Source organism: Chrysemys picta, chromosome 2 (genome assembly GCF_011386835.1).
Source record: "Chrysemys picta bellii isolate R12L10 chromosome 2, ASM1138683v2, whole genome shotgun sequence".
Taxonomy (NCBI): Eukaryota; Metazoa; Chordata; order Testudines; family Emydidae; genus Chrysemys; species Chrysemys picta.
The window spans coordinates 231,158,060-231,182,668 of NC_088792.1; the positions used below are offsets into that span (position 1 = coordinate 231,158,060).

Here is a 24,609-nt window from a genome sequence, read left to right on the forward strand (position 1 = left end):
ACTCTAGCGACACCATCTGAGGACCCAATCACATCAGCCACACCATCAGGGACTCATTCAGCCGGCACATCTACTAATGTTATATATGCCACCATGTGTCAGCAATGCCCCTCTCCCATGTACATTGGCGAAACCAGACAGTCTCTACATAAAAGAATAAATGGACACAAATTGGACATCAGGAATGGTAACATACAAAAGCCAATAGGAGAACACTTCAATCTTCCTGGACATTCTCTAACGGATTTAAAAGTAGCCATACGTGAACAAAAAACTTCAGAAACAGACTTCAAAGAGAAACTGCAGAACTAAAATTCATTTGCAAATTTAACACCATTAATTTGGGCTTGAATAGGAACTGGGAGCCACTGGCTCACTACAAAAGCAACTTTGCCTCTCCTGGAATTGACACCACCTCATCAGTTATTGGGAGGGGACTACATCCACCCTGATTGAATTGGCCCTGCCAACACTGGTTCTCCACTTGTGAAGTAACTCCCTTCTCTTCATGTGTCAGTATAATAATGCATGAATCTGTAATTTTCACTCCATGCATCTGAAGTAGTGGGTTTTTTACCCATGAAAGCTTATGCCCAAATAAATGTTAGTCTTTAAGGTGCCACCAGACTCCTTGTTGTTTTTGTGGATAGACTAACACGGCTCCCCTGATACTTTATGCTCTGGGTGAATGAATCAAGATTATGTACTCTATTCTGTGCACTGAATGAGGGAGGCTTTCTGTGGAAAAAAATACTATGTGACCATGTTATTAAGGACCATCACAGGGCATGTGCACAAGGCAGAGGGAGGGGAAGATTGGCATTTCAGAATCTCTGAAAGCTGGACTTTGCAACCATAACATTCTTTTTACATAGGTTTCTCTGTGTGTAATTACCTAGGCTTTTAAAAAAGCAAATTGAAAACACAAATGCTATCATGTGGAATCACACTGACACCTACATGGCTCATAAGCAGGGCTGAACCTTTTGATCCACATAAACCTCTGCCACTTGAGCTAATGGAGTAACTGATAGCAGTAGAAAGTTGTCATCCTCTGTGTAGGCTGACAGCTAGAGGAGGACGTGACACACTTTGCCAGTTGGTTTCACAGTTATTTACTGACACCAGAGGAATGTTGAGATTGAAGGAGTCGGATTCCATTCCAACTTCTGGAGGACAATGTGCTGTAGTATGTGCTTCATGGCCTGTGCTTCACTACATTGCAAAGTTCAAAATCAGTTTCCAGATTACCAAAGAGATGAGCAAAGTTTCTGCTTCAATTCTTTTAATTCATCAGCTAGTTCATATACCAAAATATCAAAAGAACAATCTGAATGATCAATACCATAAAAAAAATTAAGTAGTTATTTATTGAATGAAAAGTTACAAATACCATGCAATCTTGTAGTATGAATAACTAAACAAGTCTATATTTAAATTAATCTTTTAGGTACTATTTTCTAAAGATACTCACTGCTTGGTTTTCCATACGTGCAAATATAACATTCAGCATTTGTGTAAGAGTGGCCTTGGCTGTGGTCTGATTTATGAGATTTTTGCTTGCGAGATAGATATTGTAACATGTTCTTACAGCCTGCAGCACAGTTCCTTCATGAATTTCTATGTGTTGAGATGTTACTGCAGTGAGTAAAGCCTAAAAAAGAACATATTAAGTTAGAACCCTTCTCCTTCTTAAATGAAGCATTGAACTAGTTTAAAATATTTTCCTATGAACATTTCTATATACAAAACAACTGCTACATAGCTTCAGTTACATTTCTTGTTTACTGATAAGTTTTTCTATGGTACTCATCAAGTCATATCCAAGTACCTCACACACATTAATCAAATTATCTTCATAAATACCCCTGTGATATAAGGAAGTATCCTTGTAGCCATTCTACAAATGAAAAACAGAGGGACACAGATTTGCTCTAGGTCAAAAAGAAAGTCTGTGGCAGAACTGGGAATAAAAACCCTAGTTTTTGAGTCCAAGCCCACTGCACCAAACTACAACTATCATTCCACTCCACATGCACCTTATGGCTTTGCAAAACATACGCGACCTTTACTCAACCAGGGTAAGAGCCTTTGGTGATGAGTTCAACAAGGTTTCTCAACAAAGGCTCTTAAGGAAACTAAGTAGCCATGGGATAAGAGGGAAGGTCCTCTTATGGATCAGTAACTGGTTGAAAGATAGGAAACAAAGGGGACAAATAAATGGTCAGTTTTCACAGTGGAGGAAAGTGAGCAACAGGGTCCCCCAAGGATCTGTACTGGGCCCTGAGCTGTTCAACATATTCATTAATGATCTGGAAAAGGGGGTGGACAATGAAGTGGTAAAATTTGCAGAGAATACAAAATTATTCAAAAAAGGTAAGTCCAAAGCAAACTGTGAGACGTTACAGAGGGATCTCACAAAACTGGGTGACTGGGCAACAAATGTAGAGGAGTGCCAAGGTAATAAGTGCAAAGTAACATATATTGGAAAAATAATCTTAACTAAACATATACAATGATGGGTTCTAAATTCACTGTTACCACCCAAGAAAAAGCTCTTGGAACCATCATGGACAGTTCCCTAGAAACTTTCACTCAGTGTGCAATGACAGTCAAAAATGCTAACTATGTTAAGAATTATTAGGAGAGGTACAGAAAATATAATGTCACTATATAAAACCATGGTGCGCCCACACCTTGAATACTGTGTTCCGTTCTGGTCAACCTAGCTCAAAACGGATATAACAGAACCAGAAAAGAGTCAGAGAAGGGCAACCAAGATGAACAAGGGTATGGAACAGTTTCCATGTGAGGAGATACTAAAAATATCAAGGCTGTTCAGCCTAGAAAAGAGATTATATGGGGGGGAGGAGGGGAGGGAGGATATGATAGAGGTCTATAAAATCATAAATGTTGTGCAAGAAGTGAATATTTACCCTTTCCCACAATACAAAAACAAGAGATTACTCAATTAAATTAATAGGCAGGAGGTTTAATACAAACAAGAGAAAGAACTTTTTCACACAATGCACAACTAACCTGTGGAATTCATTGCCATGGGATGTTGTGATGGCCAAAAGTATAACTGGGTTCAAAAAAAGAACTAGGCAAGTCCAAGGAGGATATGTTAATCAATGGCTATTAGTCGCGAGGTTAGGGATGCAACCTCATGCTTTGGGGTAACCCTACACCTCTGACTACCAGAAGGCGGTAGTGGAAGACAGAGGATGGATCCCTCCATAACTGCCCTGTTTTGTACACTCCCTCTGAAGCTCTGTTATGGGCCTCTGCCAGAAACAGAATACTGGGCAAGATGGACCATGGTCTGACCCATGGCAGCTCTAATGTCATGCCCTTAACAGTGTATATCTACAAAATAATGTCCACCAAATAAAAAGCCAAGTAACTTTGGGTGGGAGGGGCTTCACACAAAAACTCAAATTTATTACAACATAATTATCTGTAAATAGATTACAAATATTCTTCTTTGCGCCATTGACTATGCTCACCAAGCAGCTACACCAGACTTTCCCCAGACGCTTGTACAATTGTACCCTTATCTAAAAGTCTCAGGTAGAAATTGTAAGGAGAGTTCTGCATACATAAAATTATTTACTATCATTCAACTTCAGGATAGGCAAATTTACATTTGGTGGCATCTTTTCTTAAGTATACTAAATCACATACAATTGTTATACAAGTTAAAACTGTAGCAATTTACAAATACCTAGAAAATACATTAAAACCTACAACGGAAAAACAATGAAAATAAAAAATATATACCTATTAGCAGCAACTTAAGAGAAAATATTAAAGAACAGTGTCTTATGTGCATAGCCTTTCTCCACCATAGTGTGAGCAAGATTAAGTAGAATTCTTTTGAAGGATTATTCCACTGATGGGGGAGCCAGCAAACTGAGAAAGATATTAAATTTATAAAGTTTGTATTTTTTATTTTATATATTAGATGTTATAAATAATTTTCTTTGGGTTTTCCACTGGATCCCTTTACAAAGCAAGATTCCTTTCATTAAATTACAACAGGATTCCTTTAATTATATCTCACAAAACTGGGTGACTGGGCAACAAAACAGCAGATGAAATTCAATGCTGATAAATGCAAAGTAATGCACATTGGAAAACATAATCCCAACTATACATAAAAAATGATGTAGTCTAAATTAGCTATTACCACTCAAGAGAGAGATCTTGGAGTCATTGTGGATAGTGCTCTGAATACATCCACTCAATGTGCAGTGGCAGTCAAAAAGGCTAATAGAATATTGGGAATCATTAAGAAAGGGATAGATAAGACATGATAGGGGTCTATAAAATCATAACTGGTATAGAGAAAGTAAATAAGGAAGTGTTATTTACTCTCTCATAACACAAGAACTAGGGGTAACCAAATGAAATTAATAGGCAGCAGGTTTAAAACAAACAAAAAGGAAGTATTTCTTCACACAACGCACAGTCAACCTGTGCAACTCTTTGCCAGAGAATGTTGTGAAGACCAAGACTATAACAGAGTTCCAAAAAGAACTAGATAAGTTCATGGAGGATAGGTCCATCAATGGCTATTAGCCAGGATGGGCAGCGATGGTGTCCCTAGCCTCTGTTTGCCGGAAGCTGGGAATGGGCAACAAGGAATGGATCACTTGATTACCTGTCCTGTTCATTCCCTCTGGGGCACCTGGCATTGGTCACTGTAGGAGGACAGGATACTGGGCTAGATGGACCTTTGGTCTGACCCAATATGGCCGTTCTTATATACAACTATATAAAGCTAATTTCTTAATATACAACGATAAAGGAAACCTTATATTAACTTACAGTACATTTTTAGTATACTAAAGAAGTGTAAAAGCTTTCAATACAGGTAATTTTGGATGCTGTAGGACACGTGATACACAAATGATTAAGCCTTACATTGTGCAACTTTTTTTTTTTTTAAGGTGCTTTTAAATGCGAAGGAATTCAGAGCTCTGAATGGACATTCTTTGCTGTTTAGTTTGAGATCTAAATAAACAAATATTAAATAAAACTATGTAGTGGCCCAATGTTGTTTGAATCAATTAAAACTTCTTTAAACTAGATAAAAATAACAGTTGCACTCTTGACGATCTCTCCTTTCTCATGAGAATCAGGATACTATACGGAGGCTGAATTCAAGTAGTCATCTAAAAACAAAACCTGAGGAAGGAGCGCCTGATTTGGGGATCTGCTCAAATGGTTCCATAAAGGCCTGTCCACTAGCTAAGGAAGGATTTCTCCCCCACTCAGAGGTCAAAGAGATGTTTTAAGGTAATTTCAGTCCTCTTCCTGAAGCCAGGTATTTAACTAATCTTTAAAAGGTGAAGCCTGAGACGCAGTTATAAACTCAGTTATTAGAGAACAACTTAGGCTAAGATGAATGGTTCAAAAATTGAAATTCAATACAATTTTCTAGACTGAAAAGCTATAGAAGTGTTGCCGAAGTGTGTATTAAAAAAAAACAAAACAAAAAAAAACACCTCGTCAGACACCTGTCAAAGAGAGGTACAATCTGTCCAAGATAAGGCTTCACAATGTATCTGGTTTTGATTGTCTCTCCATTCCTGGCAAATTTCTATAGAGTGAGGTGCCGTTTTTCCATCATTACTTTTTGATGAGAAGGACTTGTACTATTCTTGATCAAATGAGGAATTCTATCCCGCACTCCCTTATATTTTGGGCACTCAAGTTCAGTGTCTGTCTCAATCTATTCTCTACAACACTGGTCATACAACTACACCTTTGTGTGTCAATTTCCATTTCTAGTTTGTGGTCAGATCCAAGTAAGTGAACTACTGAATTTCTTATTTAAGTCTAGTATCAGAGGGGTAGCCGTGTTAGTCTGGATCTGTAAAAGCAGCAAAGAGTCCTGCGGCACCTTATAGACTAATGCACGAAGTGGGTATTCACCCACGAAAGCTCATGCTCCAATACGTCTGTTAGTCTATAAGGTGCCACAGGACTCTTTGCTGCTTTTATTTACGTCTGTTTTGTCTTTTTTGTAGTTAAACCTGTATACATCAATTTTTCTTTATAATCTTCTGGTTTCAGATGCAGAACACACAACTCCTCTCAGCCTGTGAGAGGGATGATCAAACAGGTCCAGGTAGGCTATGTAGGTTTTAACCAGGATCACATCCGGAGTCTCAAAATTTTCTTCACTGAGCCCACTGCCTCAGGATACACACAGCTTCTTTGCCTTGCTTCAGATCATTAGGTGGATACACCAAGCTGCTCCTTAGCTTCAAATGTGAAAATCACCAGAGTAACAGGCCAGAGGAGAGGCAGTAAAACAGTCAGGTTGATTGACAGCAACTCTTACACTCAACTCTGCTGGGATCAGCAGGAGAGCATCTCTTATACAGACTTCTTCAGATTTTCTGAGATATGTTGGAGACAGGTAGGGGAATCTTCAGCTATCAATTCTTATGTTTCAGATTCTCACATTCAGTTATGAACTCCATATCGTTTTCCTTTACTTTTAGGCATTTCTTTATATATAATTACATAGTACCAAATGTAACAGTTCTACAAAATTCTTGGAGCGATTTTAGCTTTAGCAAGTAAACTGCATGTTTACCACTGAACCAGTTTTAATCCAAATGAAAAATTAACATTCTAGAACTAAATATTTGGTTCTACGTTTGGAGAACTTGCATTCTCTTTTTATACTGAATGATCCACAAAAGGATATAATGCTTACGTTACAATGAAACAAACAGGGACAGGAAAAACAAGATACAAAAGTACACAAAGAAGTGTTACAATGGCAATTTCCAACCTTTAGTTTAAAAACATAAAAAGATCTGTTTGTGCTTAGTAGATTTGGCTTAATGGTTTAAAAAAAAAAAAAAAAAAAAAAAAAAAAGGACAGTTGAGGATGGTTCAAAATCTTGGACTGAATTTTTACAGGGCGAGGCTTTCTTCTCAGTGAAGCCTGACTATGCAAAACACACCAACATTGTTGGGTTAATGCCAGATTTTGTAGTCTTCATTTGGCCAGCAGAAGAGGTCTTTTCCTCTATGAGAAGTGTTATATTCCCATCGTTTAATTGTTTGGGGTATTTTCTGTCACAGAAAGGCAAGGCATAAAACATAACTAGTCCTAACCAGTATTTCTGGCACACTGGTCTTGGGAACGCAATCTGGTTTACTGTGAGAACAACTAAGAGATTATCTGTTACAGCACAATGTAGAAAGCATAGAATGAATCTTGAGTAAAGATTCTGTTAGCTAATCGGCACATTTATCTTTAGAGAAGACAATTAGCTAGCCACGGACCAACTACTGGAAGAAACTTAAGGTCACAAGAACAAGAATTTAACCCATACATAAAGAAGTGCATTGATAACATTTTGTTGATCATCAGATTGATGGCATATTTTATTTTATTATTGCATTTTATGCTTACAATCGTGTCTTCCAAGCCACATTATCCTTAGGGCAAATGGGAAAACAGAAAAATCTAGAAATGGTAAAAAGGAAGCTAACTGAACTTAGATACTCAGTTTTTAAAGAGCTCTACTTCTTTAAATGTAGAAGCACATTGCAATAATGAAACAAAGCATTTATTCTCAATGTTCTTTCTATTCAGAAAAAAGGATGTAATCACAGACACCATATCCTGGGTTCTGTCATCAGAATTCAGGATGAAGCATAATTAGTCATCTACAGAGCAGACCTCTTTCTTGATTCAATTCTGAATGTTACGTTTTTTTCTAATTTGAGTAACTTTTCAATAATCAGCAAGCTGTCCTATTGTCTTCACAAGTGAACCTAACCAGTTCATCAAGTTTCCTAGCCTCAGTCTCCCCTCATAGATGTGAAGGATTGTTCTTTTCAGATAACTGGCTGTAATGCCTCTAGGTATGTACCAGTTTCTCTTGTAAAATGGATTTAAAATCCTAGTTTGATTCTGATATCATAATTTAATTTCACAACTGAAAATTAATGTATTGTATTAAAGCCCCCAATATAACGCACACAAAATACATCTACTTAGTTTTAACAGGGGGCCTTCCACATCCCCAACTCTCAAAACTATACCCACTATGAAAAGTCATCTCTCCCTAAACTGTGATATCAGATACCACAAACTAAGTAGTGTCAGCCAGTCACTAACTTGGAAGGAAAACCATATTCAAGGTTTTCAAAAAAGTATCTAATGCTAAGTTCCAGAGGCAATGTTTAGACATCTAATTAAGTACTGTAATATTCAAAAGTACTGAGCACCCAGCAGTTTCTTTTCAAGTCAATTGAAGCTACTGGGTGCTCAATACTTTTGAAAATCAGGCCACTAATGGCTTGTCTACACAAACAGTTAGCTTTCAGCAAGCTAGCTAGAATGTAAACGTACCCTGCACTAGTCTGCTGTACATTAAATGTATCTGTGCATTCTGCTGCCATGCACTAAAACTTCCAGGTAGCACTTTGCTTTTCCCCATTTCAAAGAGGGATAGATCAAAGAGAATTATGGAACATTTAGTGTACAGCAGCAAGGTCCACACAGACATGTAATATGCAGTAGACTAGAGGTACATTTACACCCCACTTGTCACAAACTAAGTGTGCATATAGATAAGTCCTTAAGTGATGTGGCAAATGAGCAACTGAGTAGGTGGCACTCCACCCTCTCCTAGCACTGAATTCAAGGTCTCAAACTGACAGTGAAAAGCATTGTGCTGAAGTTTTATTGCTGTCCCTTCAGTTTTTCCCAATCATTCCATCTTTTTTTCTAGCTCTCAAAATTATTTTTCTATTAAAAACTAATATGAACCGCTCTGTTTTATTTTCACTCTATTATGAACGAAACCATGAAGAGTATTTTACTTTGAATCAGTCTCAAAAATTAACATACATTGACAGTAAATATTTGCTTCTGCCTTTCTCCTCCTTCAGACACTAACCATGAAGACCACAGGCTTGCACAGAGGTCATTGCATATGTAGCAGATTTAGCAGTCTTATCACCCAATAGATGCTTAGATGCTTTATTCACTCAAACTAGGACGCTGTTTCATTTTAATCTTTCAGCTTATCACTGATAACAGAAAGGTCTCTTGAAAAGTCAAAGGAAATTCTCCTAGCCATGCACTAACAGATGAGGCTATGGGAATTTGTGGCTATGAAAGAACCAAAGACACTCAGCACACAAATATCAGATCCACCCAAAAGAGAAAAGAGAAAAAGCAAGGACATCTGCTTATGGGGCCATCTTTCTTACCACTCCAATTTTCTTCTACAGACATTGATACAGTTCAACTTTTTTTGTTATGGATAATAGATATTACATATGGAAAATTACATAAAAGTGTGAATAGAACTTCAGATTTCAAAGATGAAAACATTACAGAGGCAAGCCATGAATGCTACCTTAGCCCTAGTACAGTGAGGCTGAAGACAAGGCAACTGATACACACATGCCGAGGGAGCCAGAAGGAAAACAGATTCAGAGCAGAGGACCTTCACGCTACCATAAAAAGAAGGTCAACAGGTTCCAATTACTGGAAAATTAATTATTTGCACAGACAGGAAATTATCACACTCTACGTGGTCAGTTACAGAGAGCAGTAAACTTAAAACTGCTCTCTAGACAACAGCAGAGCAAACTCAAGTCAGATTGCAGTGCTGCAACAGTCTAATAGAGAAGTTTGAACTCAAAGAAGGAAGTTGGGAGATACAGAGAGTGAATGGGAAACAAGTGACCTTTGCGGCAAAATAAGCAGGTCTAACCCTGAGAGCAGTGTCTACACCAGTGGATGCCTATGTATGAGAAATATCTATTAGGTAGCTCACATATAATCCATTCATTATTCTTTAGTGTGCCCTTCACTACTTTTCTTCATCATTGACAGATTATTGTCATGGCAGCATAGATGCTCTCCTCCAGCATCACTGTCAATGGCGCTCCTTGGATGACTATTGAAGTGATAAGAAAAGCTCTTTGGCAACCCATTTTATGCAAAATACATGCAGAGTTTACAACAACATTGGGAATAAAACACTGGACTTCCTGAATGCACAAGTCAATGACATAATCACAAAGCTGGCACAGTGAAACACATCACTAACTCTAATGCTCCTACTTGATCTCTCCCTGATGGATGCTCCAGTTCTTTAACATAACCTTTCCCAAAGCTACAACCTTGCAGATACTTTGATTTATAGATTACCTCTCCAGGAACACCTGATAGTTGAAGCACATAACACAGAGACTTTGCAAAGGGGATTATAAAATTACGCTTTGCTTTAAACCAGAGGTTCCCAAACTCCCCGCTTTGGAGATTCATGTCCCATGTGTGCCCCCCTCTTTTTAAGGGGTTGAAGGGAGGCGTTCCTTGTATCCATGGGGGCCAAGGGGAAGGGGTGCCCTGTGTCCACAGGGACTGGGTACTCATCATATGGCAGTTCTGGAAGCCTTCCACTACCTATAGTGGTCGGGCAGCTGCCAAGACCCAGCTCCCTGCCCATCTCACTCCTCTCTCATGCAGTAGAAGCAAATGGGGCTGCGCTGAAGGGCCAGAGAGTTAAAAGGGAAGCAGAAGGATGCACCCTGTGAGTATTGGCACCCCTTCAGGACAGAGCCCCCTCCTGACCATGTCCCTTCAGCACCACTCCATCTGCTTCCCCTGCGCAGGCTCTGTTTGGCAGGGGAAGCAGACAGGGCTCTGAGCCCCAAGGCTACACTGAGGAGGGAGCTCTGTCCAGCAGGGGTATAAGCACCCTGAGGTACAGCCTTCCACTCCCTGCTCACGACTTCCCACCAGTCTCCCCCTAGAGGAAGATAACTGCCAGTTGGTGACACTGGGGGAGCAAGGCAGGCAGGGAATCTGTTCCAGGCAGCTAAGACTGTCCACTGAGACCACCCACACAGACCCACTGTGACCCTAGCCCTTCATTGTGACTGTCTTTGGACCCTTGGATAACCTTGTTGGGGAACACACCCCAAAGTTGGGGAACCTCTGCTTTTGACAGCACATGAAAAATACAGATCCAGACAAAACAATGAAACACCTATATGCCCTTCCCTGTCTCAATTTCCTCACCCCACTGGAAATGTTCTTTGGGCTTATATCAAGTTCTCTGGGATGTCCAAGACCCTCCCATCTTCTCCTCCTGCATACCCTTCTTTTTGGCTTCTGGTCTCTTCTCCTTCTCTCTCTAAAATGTCTAGTGAGAATCCTCCTTTTAGAAAGTTGATGTCCCCTCAGTCATGTGGCCCACTGATCAACCTCATCAGCTGCTTAAAGTCCCCCACCTACAGCAATTCCTTCATCTAACTAGAGCTCTGTTGATGGAGTGTGAATTAAATTCCATCCAGTCGTCTGTAGACAAGGCTTCATGTCATAATCATGACTCCATATGCAGTGAGAGAGAAAAAGGATAACAGACATGTATTATCAGTATGCTAAGAATGGAAAGGAACGCCTTATGAAACACAGCTGGTGTGGGAGATGAAGAAAGCAATAAAATAAAAACTAATTGTGTTTCCAAATAAATACTATGCTTTGAATCCTCAAGGACATGCACATTTTCTTGCTGTCATTACTATAATCATTTGAAACCGCATTTGGTCAGCAATTACCTTTATTATTTGTAGCTGAACCCCTTCGTCTGTTTGAGGACCTTGAAAACAGCCACATATTGTCTCAATAATTCTATCGATTAATTTTTTGCCTGGAGCTGTACTGTCTGGAGCATTTCCAGTCAAGTGCCCATATGCTATAAGTTTCTGAAGGAAAAAAGAAAGGGAAATGCTAAATAAATCCAACCTTGCAATCGAATATGTAGATTCACATTTATGACACAAATGAAGTCAGGATAATTAGAACAGTGCAGTGTATCCCAAATCACAGTACATTTCAAGCATTTGTAGAAAATCCTTCAAGAGCATTCATGTTCTTATCCAACAACTGCAATATCACTCAGTATGAAGTTTATCAATTTAGCTTACCTAAAGCACTACAATTTACAGTCTGTAAACATTTACTCAAAATAAAAACTGTCAACAATTTTAACGGGATTCTGAGACTGACTCAAAAATTATACAGATATTCACATTACATTTTTACCTATTACATCTGTACTATACAATGTCATAATACACTTAACAGAAAGCAAGTTTACAGGATGACTTTCAAGGCTGGCAAATAAAATTGGAACCACTAGGTGTGTTTTGGTTTGCAAGCATTCACTTGTCTTTGCATCTGTGCTTCAAATCTTGTGAAAAGGAAGAGTATTCTAAAAAAACAGAATTCTGTTCTCTGAGCATTCCAGCCATGAGACTACTTGTAAGTCTCAATAACCTCCCTACTCACAATAGAGAGTAGACAGGCAGCATAGTGAGACTGTATGCCCGGTATGCATGTGCCTATGAATACAAATATATGCACTGAGTTCATTGTTCTCAGGCCACCTAGCGGAAGATGGACAGAATTTTTGGTAGACATCTTAAGCTTTTTTTCAGAACAATATTACAGGACCAGGATGGAAAGATTAATCTGCTTTACATGGGAAACATGTCATGGGCTCAAACTAGAGTATTTGTAACCTTTGACTATTTTACTGCAATTATGAAGAATATAAAAAGTTTTACAGTAATATACCTGTTCTGGTAGCAGATGTTTAGCCTTTCAGAGAGTTGTTTTCTATACATGCACATTAATACAAAAGATTGAGGTTTGGGACAAGTTACATTATATATAAATGAGTATACAATTAACTAGTTGTAGTTAATATAAAGTATATATATATATATATATATATATATATATATAGCTAGATACATTTTCTTCCTTTGCTCTTCAAAACTAGTCTACAGTTGTCTGAAAAAAATCATATACATTTTGGTTAGTATGTCCCATACAGTAGCTGAAAAAGACATTCTTCCTTAGTTACATTTACCCATCCCCTTCCCTTCAAACCAAACAAGACTTTCTTTCAGACAGTTAATAAAGCCCAATTGTATACAGACCTGTAAACAATCCAGGGATGTACTAACAATCCTGGGGCACTTAGACTGGCATGCCAATTCGAATGGTAAGAAGTACTTGTCGGCTTCAATAAAGCTTGTCTTTGATTTCACTGGTGGAAGTGTGCTTGAACCAGGCTTTGCTTCTCCATGAGGGGGACTAAACAGAATAGACGTATCATTAGAATGTAACAAGTATCTACACTTAAGAAAGCCTTCCATCACAATATTAGTTTTTCCCTCAATTTTTTCACTTGTTCTTAACCTCAAGAAGGGAAATGATATATTGAAAACTGATTTTTATTAACTGAAACTATCAGAAAAAAATGCAAGAGGATTGTAACTTGCAATAAGCAAAGACAAATCTGTTATAACCCAATAAATATTCTCACTATGAATATAAACTTTGATCTAAAAAAAAGGAATCTTTCAGGTAGAACCAGACAGGTCCCATTGATTCCAACAGTGGATCTTTAGTTGCTCTTGCTGATTTGGAGGCAGGCAAACTTGTTTTCTCTGAATGCAGGTGTAACCCACACACCTTCTGGGTGTGGTGTTCGGTCCTCTCTAGTGGCACTGAGACCACTTAGAGATTAATGAGTCTGCTCTACAGCCTTAGCTAAGGGCCATATGGCTTTTAGCTCATGCAGTTAGCTCCAGTAGTCCCAGGTTCGATCCTGCCCGCTGACTACTGGGGTCTGTCTGTGTTACACAGGCATAGCCCCTCCCACTGAAAAGTCTGCACAACAGAACTTTCAGAGCTGTGAAATACTCCTTAGAATTATCTAGAGCACAACTTGCTACTACAGAGTAAATCGTAACTCAGACAACACTGCTTCTTGCAAAGCATGGAGACTAATGACTAGAACATCATCCTATAAGATCCCTCATATCCTTTTGGCAATGTAAGCATTTGAAAGGTGAGCCAGATCTGTAGACTTTCTTGATCTAACAAAATATGCAGATGAGAACAAAAATGATTATATTCTCTTCCTCTGGCAGGTCCACAGACTATAAGAGTGGGATTCTTACAGTAGTATCCACTTGAAGGACCTTTGAACTGATTACAATAATTATATACAATTTCTTATAAAAACTGTAATTTTTGAACTATTATTTCATGTAGCACCTTCTTTTGAAGGAGCTGTCCACTAATACTTATATCTAATATTTAGTGAAAGTGGAACATTAAGACCAGCCAGTTCTGCTGCATCTCTCTTCATAAAGAGTAAGAAATGCTTATGCCAATTTTGGTTTTTGATGGAGATGTTTTCACTTTAAACTTCTAGAAGACTTAGAGGTCTTGTTGTCTCTGACTGCTGGATGGCACAGGACAAGTAAGGAGGATTTTCTAAAACTTTTGGTGTGTGCATATATCTCTGACAATTTGGACTACATCTTCTCCTTAAGGTGATTTGGTGAGGGGCAAAATGGAAGTGATCACAACTTCCCAAGTTCTGTGAAAGACTATTCATTTTTGCAGATGAAAGCTGAATTTGTCCTCACAACTATCTTAGCCTGAAGAAAAGAGCAGAACTACAAGGAAACAGATACATTTCTTGAAATGGTTCAAATTGATATTTAGGAAGCACTTCCAAAACTAAATTAAAGTACCAGAGCAGGGCAGTACACATTTGTTGTGGAGTTGTTCAAGTAGCTGCTTTAAGGAATTCCTTAATATTCGGGCAAGAATATATTTTCTTTTTACTTTATGTTTCCAGGATAGAGAACAGAGCCAATACTTTGATATCTTATTTTAAAACACAGCAGGGGCTCTAGTTATACAGGTTACCTCTGAATATATTTGACTCTTCACCAGTTTAAGAAGTGAACTGTATTAGTGGATATCTTTCTTGAACAAAGCATGGTTGACACCACCCCAAGTTTCCCTTAGTTCTTAGTCTCCACCATTCCAAAAAACCTGTCTGGTTTTAAGATTAAGCTAGATAAGTTTATGGAGGGAATGGTTTAATGGGATAACATGATTTTAGTCAAACGAACAGTGTGCCATCGCTGGTAAATAGTATCAATGGCCAATGAGGGTCTGGCTGGAGAACCTTGCCTACATGCTCGGGGTTCTACTGATCGCCATATTTGGGGTCGGGAAGGAATTTTCCTCCAGGGAAGATTGGCAGAGGCCCTGGAGGTTTTTCGCCTTCCTCCGCAGCATGGGGCAGGGGTCACTAGCTGGAGGATTCTCTGCTACTCGAAGTCTCTAAACCAGGATTTGGGGACTTCAACAGCAGAGTCAAGGGAAAGGGTTGGGATGGCTTTATGGCCTGCATCATGCGGGAGGTCAGACTAGATGATCATAATGGTCCCTTCTGACCTTAAAGTCTAGGAGTCCATTTGTAGCAGGGTGGATAAAAACAATGTTTTTTTTTGAAAACATTAAGTCTTTTTTTATTTAAACTGGATTTTTTTTTCTATTTACATTTTTTTTTTTTACTAAACCTGTTCAAAATTAAATCTGAATGTAATAGAAAGTGTTTTAAGGCCTAAACTTACTATAATCTCTTTAAATAAAAAATAAATATGCTGAATCCATGAGCCTCTATCAAAAGCTTTGAGTTAAAGGTTGCTTTTTTATATAAGGAAAGAATCAGGGGGGAAACCATCTAATTTTTGAGGTCAAACTTTATAAATAATGGTACAATAGGTTATATGCTGTATTAAGGGCTCGATTCTATGGGAGACCCATGGGCTGTGCTACTGGATGCAAAGGACTGGCAAATTCATCATAGATGTTGGGACCCAGCCTCTGACTCCAGGAGACAACATTGTTCATCTCATCAGGATATCCACTGAACCCATCTGGGTATCTCAAACTCCTATTTTATAGCTTCTTCCTGCTTGAGTTCTGATTGGCTCCATAATATTATGAATATTATGACTCCGCCAAGCACGAAAACTTGCACTCTAGCTCATGGAAAAACACTTATCTACCAGCCTTTACTTCTGGATGGTTTTGGGCACGTGAAATAATGGCCTTGCTGTCTCCTTGCATATGTCCAGAGAGAGATATAAACAGAAATCCATTAGTTTCTCAACAGCCTCTAAACAAATAAAATATTGCAGTGCAGTCTAATGTGGGTTACACAAGCAGAAGTCTCGGATTGTTATTTGGTCTTTTGTTTTTCTGGGGGTAGAGGTATGGCAGGGAATTATGTAACAAGGGAGAAGGAGCAGAATGTGCAACCAGAGAGGAGCAACACTGGTGTCAAAGCAGGACATTGTGGGAAGATGGGACAACATTTTCCAGAGTGAAGCCTCTAGTGCTGATTTCAACACCTAGAAACTGGAGAAAAAAATGTCATAGCTTCAAATCATAAAAAAAGACCCTATTTGGGAATATTTCAAGAAATTCCTGTACCTCTGGGTAAAAAAGGAACTCCTGCCAAATGTAAACAGTGCAACAAAGATACAAGGCCTGGTAGTCAGAATGAAACAACATTATGAAAAATGTTCCTCAGAAAGGAATGACTTAAGATGATGACGTGGACACATTTGAACAATCTGCATCAAATGGTTAGTAAAGAATGCTGCAAAAATAAGTAATGGACTGCTTACCATGTCTTACTATGCTAGCAAATTATATAAGTAATCAACACCGGACTAAAGAGAAATACAGAAAATATGCTGAATATAGGAAACCTATTTCCATAGCCTTGAACAAACTGCAGAAAGATTGCTGCAATATTGCTGATGCTGTTGAAATTCATAAGGAAACTTCCAGAGATACTGAAGAAAGAAATACCCAACAACAAAGTTAAATTGCAGGTAGTAAAGAAGTGGATGGATCAAACGCTTACTCCACCTCATTTTCTTGCCAATATTCTCAACCCAAAGTGCCAGGGTTGATCCTTAATGGATGAAGAAGATGCTTCTACTATGACTTGGGCATCTAATAATCACTTATCAGACATGTCAACCATAATAAATTTCAGGGCTGGGGGTGAACCATTCAAGCAGTACGTTTGCCACTGATGTTTTAAAGAGAGTCACAGCACTGAAGTCACTAGCTAAGCACCTGGAACCAGAGTTTGTTGACGTATTAATCCAGCTTTTTGCAGCAGTAGCCTCTTAAAATATTTTTTTCATTTGGACTGATTCATTCAAGGTTGAGAAATCGATTGGGAGGTGAAAAGGTAGGAAAACATCTCTCTCTTCCAGGCTATGTATAAAAACAAGGAGGAAGAGGATATCTACTAGTTTTAAAAGTTTGAAGGACAGCCTAAGTAACTTAGAAGACCATTGTTTCATTTTCAAGAGAGTTAGATGAGTATGAACTTAAGCTCCAGTCACTTTCAATTTGGCATATTTGAAAATTTTCCCAGATTGACCTGAAATAGTAAGTGTAATTCACGGACTACAATTAATCCTTCTGTTCCTTTAATAAATCATGTGAAAGTGAAACATGCTTTGTTAAGAGAAGTTTATATGTCCGAAACATTAAAGGTTTTGCTTAATAAAACTAAATTGTATTTACAGTTGTGTGTTTAATTAAATTCCAGTTAATTTCCTAAAGCAACTTGACACAAATCATGAGCAAAAAGTTAATTATCTAGTAAATAAGCAATGTAATTCACCATTTTCTACTATACTAAACATGTACCATTAAGAATCTGAAAATACTAATCTAATTAATTAAATAAATGTATAGCTATAGTATACCTTCCTAGATAGCAAAAAGATGTACCAAATCTACCATAAAGGCTGTATTTAGCTGTAAATCAACATGGTTTTAGTGGTTACATCAATCAATGAGAATTCACCTTTCTTTAGAAAATAACTGAAGTACAAATGGAAAAGTTGATTAAAATCGATAACTTCAATTGAGGCTTTCCACTTGGTGATTTAAATCATAGTTTACATTGTGGCTCTAAATCAATCCACCCTGACTAGTACCAATCTTAAATAAGGAGCATGACAGGCATTTCTTGCCCCTGAGTTCCCTGAACTGATTGGGGTCTGCCCCAACAGCAGATCAGAGCCATACAACACCTCAAAGAAAATTTTTCAAAAGATTAATCAGAATGTGGAGTTAATAATTAACTACCTAGATATCCAATGTGAGATAAGAAAAGCAGTTTAAAATGAATTTTGGAGGGAAAAAAAAAAGTTTCTCTGTCCTAATGCTCTGCAAAGGAAGGTCTTCTACCTCCTCTGCAGACAAAGACAACTGATAGCTCTTTGGTAGGAGGGGTACATCCTACATCCATAGCTAACAAGTCTATGTGCCTCCAAAGCAACAAAGGAAACTGAAGAGCCACTATTAGAATCTTTAGACATGCCTGAAAAATATATAAACAAAATAAAAGTCTATTTACAAAATGTTTCATCATAGGTAAGGATTATACGTACACTACACACACAAAAAACTATATACACTCACAAAACAACTGTGTTAAAAACATTAAGGCTGCAAAGCCTAACACTCAAAACTATTAAATGTCAGAATTGAGGTTGCACATGCAATCTGGATGAGACCCCTTTGTGCATATGCATTGTGATACAGTCTTTAATTACATGATCACATACTATTTTTCCACAGGATTCCTGCCTCATTCAATGCACAAGATGGATGATGCTCACTGTATAAAAAGCTATTCAATATTTTGTTCTATCCTCATTGTTCAATGTGTGGTTGCATATCTTAGTTACTGAACACTATTCAAATGTGCTATGAGAACAGAATTATTAATTTCCTCATGGACTTTTTTATGGTACTCATCTGAGTGCTTCAAAAACATTAATTTATTTTCACAACATTTCTGTGAGATGTGGGAAGGGACGCGGACAGAGAGAGATTAAGGTAAGAAGTGTCTACACATTTTAGATCCCAATTTGAGGAGCATAGGGTCTAATTTTTCATACAAAGCAATATGCGATACTTCATACCTTCCAAAGAACAGTTCCCCTTGCCTTCAGTTGCAGTTATGAGTATTCAACATTGCTACAAATCAGACCCTGGGGTCTCAAGATGGACATCCAGAAAACGAGGAACACACAATTACTGGCCTATGAAAAGTTTGGTTTAAGTGACTTGCATAGCATCGCATGGGAACTCTGTAGCAGAGGCCGGGATAGGATCCAAATCCCCTGGGTAGCATTCAACTGCTTTAACCATGAGAGCATTCTCTCTCTTCCCCTGCCTCATTCACAAAATACCATCCACTTTCTGCAGCAAATGAGGCGGGAATCCTACAGACAATAGCCTCCTTCACTACTCAGCTCTGATTCATCCCTAGAACACAGCTCATCCTGTGCACTGAGTGAGGCAGGAGTCCTATGTATCATGTAATTAAAGACTATCATAACAAATGCCCAGTTTGCCAGGGTGTTCACAGATTTGTTGACAGCAGAGAAACACACACTCTAGGAGCTTGGATTCTATTCCAACTTCTGGGGGGAGTGTTCTCTAATGGTCACAAATCTGTCTGCCTCTATACATTCTGCATGTGTCCCATTCAGCCTGTCCTAGATCTGTCTCCCTACCCCTGACTCCTCAACCCAGTGCCAGTTTCTTCCCTTAGCCTACCCAGTCTCTACATCCCAGTCTCCTTGCTCAGCCAGTACTAGCCTCCATCTCTGGGCTCCCCATCTCAGGTCTCCCTGGAGCTTCTCGCCCAGCCAATCCCAGTCTCTCCTTTCATTGGTTGCTCATCTAATCTCAATATCTGACCCTAGGGTCCCATCCCAGTTAACTGCCCACAACAGCCAATCCAAGTCTACCTCCCATATGGTCCCTACCCCAATCTATTCCATCCTCTCCCCACAACCCTCCAAATTTTTCTGCTCACTCTCAGTTAAACGACAGCTGCAACAGACGGGAGCAGCAGTTGCAGACAAGCTCCTGAGTATTATTCATCTCACAAGAGATGTTCAGCACCTTTCAGGATGAGTCATCATATGGATAAATGTTATAATCTTAAATTCATAATAAGTACTATACGAGTGTCTATATGAATATTTTTCCTATTTTCAAAAGACAAATTATTTTTGCTCAATAAGAGGAACAGAATTATTACATACCTTTGTTTTTCTGTTTCAGCTTTTATTTCCTCTGAAAAAGGAAACAGCAAATTAGAATTCTTATCATAAAAGCATAGTTATGGAAATATTAATATGCACAGTCACTTCTAATTTTATATTTGTTAACAGGTGGAAAGTCAAACTTCTATTTGGACTAACACCAAGTTTTTAAACCAAATTTCAGTTTAAAACAGCAAGCACCATCACGAGCAGTTCAAGTGTTTCTATAACTCATTTCTGATGTAATTTGCAACTAATATAGTTATTAATTCAGTATCAAAACCAAGATGAGCTAGATCTCTATTTTCCAAGTTATTTAATATTTAAAGTAGTGCCCTAAACAAAACCAGGGCCACCTTATGTTAGGCACTGTTTCAATATATAGTCTTTGTCCCAAACAGCTTAGACAAAGATATAAAAGGGCGGGGGAGAAGATTGCAATCAAAACAAGTATACATAAAATGTTTTTAATCCTTTGAAGACAAACAACTCTAACATTAGGCTATTTTATCAATCTATGCAATATTCCTGTCTTTGCAAGTCTGGGTTATGAATGAACAGGAAAACTACATTCATAACTTCTATCAGTTTTACCTATAAAAACTCTCACTTGTCCTCTTAAGAAACCAGTCTCATATGCCTGGATGTTACAGACAATTTTTCCTTTATGAATATACAGTTAGCGGCAAACAGCTGCTCACATTGAAGCAATGACCTGGGACAAAAACATACTCCGGTAGCATTTCCACTTCAGACATTATATTAAAATTTTAAATTATTGCAACTTAGAAATAATGGATTTCTTAGGAGACTTGAATCCTTTCCCCATCCTTCATATAATCAGGTCAATGATATACAAAAAATGCTTAATTTTGCCCAGTATTTTAAATGTCTAGACTCTAGACATTGTGACAAAACATTAAACAATTGTGTAGCTAATTTTAAGAAATGTATATATCTTCAGATACCAGACTACTTACTACTCACAACAAAGCAAACTGTAACATCTTTCATAGGAAACACATGGTGTTTACTAGGCATTAAGGAATCTGATTTCTACAGAATTTGCTCTGATTACAGATGGGAAAGACTTTGACAGTCAAATAATAAAATTATATAGGATCAATATATAAAATCTTAATAATCATCACAGAAAAAGAAAGTGATACTAATGTATCATCAGAGCAAAGTTTTCTGTTCTAATCATAAGCATTGATCAAACATGCATAGAGTACTTGGGGGAAAAAAACCAACCAACCAAAAAAAAAAACAAAAAACCAACCCTTCATTCAGTCATGACATTTTTCTTCACTTAGAAATGATAGAAAAATAAGACTGCATTACAATTTACCTTTGAACATGATCATTAACCAAGAAATGATGTAGTACTTTAGCCTCACATGCACTGAATTATTTCAATTAAGCAGCCACCCCCTTTCTCCATAAATGAAATGTATTATTCAGAAGTTGAATTTCTCAATTGTGCACACACTAAATATATACAGTTCAAAGCAAAATTTAAAATGATCACTTCTTTACAAACAGAATCTAATGCACTAAAACTGCCCAAAATACAACAAACCGAAGTTGCTATCTTTATAGTTGAACAATTCTGAGTATGTACAAATTGTATGAACTTTTAGTTTTCTCCTTTTTAATTTCAAAACAGAAATTCTGATTAGCCACAAGACATAGCTAGAGGTTTGACCTTTTCAATAATAGAAAGATATGTACTTCTTTCAAAGTGAACACTAAGATTTATTGACCAGAGGTTAATTATTGACCAAGGTAAACTTGAGGTTGATAGTATCAGACGGGTAGCCGTGTTAGTCTGAATCTGTAAAAAGCAACAGAGGGTCCTGTGGCACCTTTAAGACTAACAGAAGTATTGGGAGCATAAGCTTTCGTGGGTAAGAACCTCATTTCTTCAGATGCAAGAACATAACTCTAACTCAGGAACCAACCCATGCAACAAACCTCGATGCCAACTCTGCCCACATATCTACACCAGCAACACCATCACAGGACCTAACCAGATCAGCTACAACATCACCGGCTCATTCACCTGCACGTCCACCAATGTTATATATGTCTTGCATCTGAAGAAGTGAGGTTCTTACCCACGAAAGCTTATGCTCCCAATACTTCTGTTAGTCTTAAAGGTGCCACAGGACCCTCTGTTGCTTTTGAGGTTGATAAGCACCTAAAAAGACAATATATATTAGCATTCACTGAAATACAAATTGAAGTCAATCATAGAATCATAGAATATCAAGGTTGAAAGGGACATCAGGAGGTCATCCAGTCCAACCCCCTGCTCAAAGCAGGACCAATCCCCAACTAAATCATCCCAGCCAGGGCTTTGTCAAGCCTGGCCTTAAAAACCTCTAAAGAAGGAGATTCCACCACCTCCCTAGGTAACCCATTCCAGTGCTTCACCACCCTTCTAGTGAAAAAGTTTTTCCTAATATCCAACCTAAACCTCCCCCACTGCAACTTGAGACCACTACTCCTTGTTCTGTCATCTGCTACCACTGAGAACAGTCTAGATCCATCCTCTTTGGAACCCCCTTTCAGGTAGTTGAAAACAGCTATCAAATCCCCCCCTCATTCTTCTCTTCTTCAGACTAAACAATCCCAGTTCCCTCAGCCTCTCCTTATATATCATGTGCTCCAGGCCCCTAATCATTTTTGTTGCCCTCCGCTGGACACTTTCCAATTTTGCCACATCCTTCTTGTAGAGTGGGGGCCAAAACTGGACACAGTACTCCAGATGAGGCCTCACCAATGTCGAATAGAGGGGAACGATCACGTCCCTCGATCTGCTGGCAATGCCCCTACTTATACAGCCCAAATGTCGTTAGCCTTCTTGGCAACAAGGGCACACCGTCGACTCATATCCAGTTTCTTGTCCACTGTAACCCCTAGGTCCTCTTCTGCAGAACTGCTGCCTAGCCATTCGATCCCTAGTCTGTAGCAGTGCATGGGATTCTTCCATCCTAAGTGCAGGACTCTGCCCTTGTCCTTGTTGAATCTCATCAGATTTCTTTTGGCCCAATCCTCTAATTTGTCTAGGTCCCTCTGCTTTCCCCTCATCCACAGAGCCAGTTACCTTGTCATAGAAGGCAATTAGGTTAGTCAGGCATGACTTGCCCTTGGTGAATCCATGCTGACTGTTCCTGATCACTTTCCTCTCCTCTAAGTGCTTCAGAATTGATTCCTTGAGGACCTGCTCCATGATTTTTTCAGGGACTGAGGTGAGGCTGACTGGCCTGTAGTTCCCCGGATCCTCCTCCTTCCCTTTTTTAAAGATGGGCACTACATTAGCCTTTTTCCAGTCATTCGGGACCTCTCCCGATTGCCATGAGTTTTCAAAGATAATGGCCAATGGCTCCACAATGACATCCGCCAACTCCTTTAGCACCCTCAGATGCAGCAGATCCTGGCCCATGGACTTGTGCTCATCCAGCTTTTCTAAATAGTCCTAACCCACGTCTTTCTCCACAGAGGGCTGGTCACCTCCTCCCCATGCTGTGCTGCCCAGTGCAGTAGTCTGAGAGCTCACCTTGTTCGGTATAACTGGGTATCTCCATTATGCCTATGGATTTCATGGCATTTTTCACTTTTAAATTAACAGTCTAAAAAGAGAGTAATTCAACAGTCCAGGGAAAAAAATATTCATGACAGATGAGCCAAACAGGGAAATAGTATTTACAGATTCTTACTGATTAGGAAATTAATATTTCTCATTAAACTCACTTATAGCAAAGCCATTTCATAACTCAGTGTTCCCTCTTTTAAACAAATATTAAATTCACTTATAAAAACTATTTTAAGTCAAAAGAATCCTTCCCAAGCTAGATAAAAATTTTGTTTTCCCAAGGATTCTATTTCATTTTGTAATAAAGATACAATCACAGTAACATTAAGCTACTCTTTGTTAATTTTTATGATAAAATTAAACTGAGTTGTATATGTTTAGGGAACAGAGGGAAGCCTGCCAATGTTGAGGAAAACTTAAGGTAATGCTTCCAATAAACAGTGAATGCCAGTTTGAAATCTAATAGCACTACTTGTGTAGTGGCTGGCATTCCTTCTCTTCTCCCAATTAGAAAGCACAACTGGGTGGCTAGTTTCATTAGTGAAAATCCCACCAGAAACCGATTTAACTCTTCAATTCTCAGGATTTGAAAAGAAATGTATGAAATACATACTGGCAAAGGTCTAAACCTACTAGCCAGAGGCCAAAAAAATAAAAGATATGGGGGCAGGCTTAGGGGTAACACCTAGGAAGATGCACTAATTATTGGAAAAGGGGGATTTCTACCAGGCTGCTTTGCCTAAAGTCAGCTCCATCTTCATATCAGTCTGGACCTACAAGACGTCTGATTATTTGAAATCTCTTTCTTTTGCTGGTGGAAGGAGAAACAGCTCTTTTTTCCTCAGTCTTCTTTGGAACCTTCCATTTCTTTACCTCCACCCCCTTTTCTGTGTCCTCCTCTCTATGAATAACTAATTCTAGAGCATTCCTTTCTGCTATTGATAACTTCACCAAGAAGCTGAAAACTAATA

At 38.6% G+C, this 24,609-nt stretch overlaps 1 protein-coding gene across 3 annotated transcripts in view; it reads right to left on the reverse strand.

The window, feature by feature from the left end:
- The window catches only part of ARFGEF1 (ADP ribosylation factor guanine nucleotide exchange factor 1), a 170,890-nt gene that overhangs the window by 88,103 nt on the left and 58,178 nt on the right, over window positions 1–24,609 (reverse strand). For all 3 annotated transcript variants that reach the window (XR_010598896.1, XM_005311372.5, XM_065585718.1), the window contains 4 exons: window positions 20,038–20,068; window positions 13,006–13,162; window positions 11,617–11,763; window positions 1,475–1,654 (listed from right to left, as the gene is read on the reverse strand). Coding sequence is in view for 2 of the 3 variants with exons in the window: in XM_005311372.5 (XP_005311429.1) it covers window positions 1,475–1,654; window positions 11,617–11,763; window positions 13,006–13,162; window positions 20,038–20,068 (515 nt within the window). In the remaining variant the exon portion in view is untranslated. The remainder of the gene's footprint in view (window positions 1–1,474; window positions 1,655–11,616; window positions 11,764–13,005; window positions 13,163–20,037; window positions 20,069–24,609) is intronic.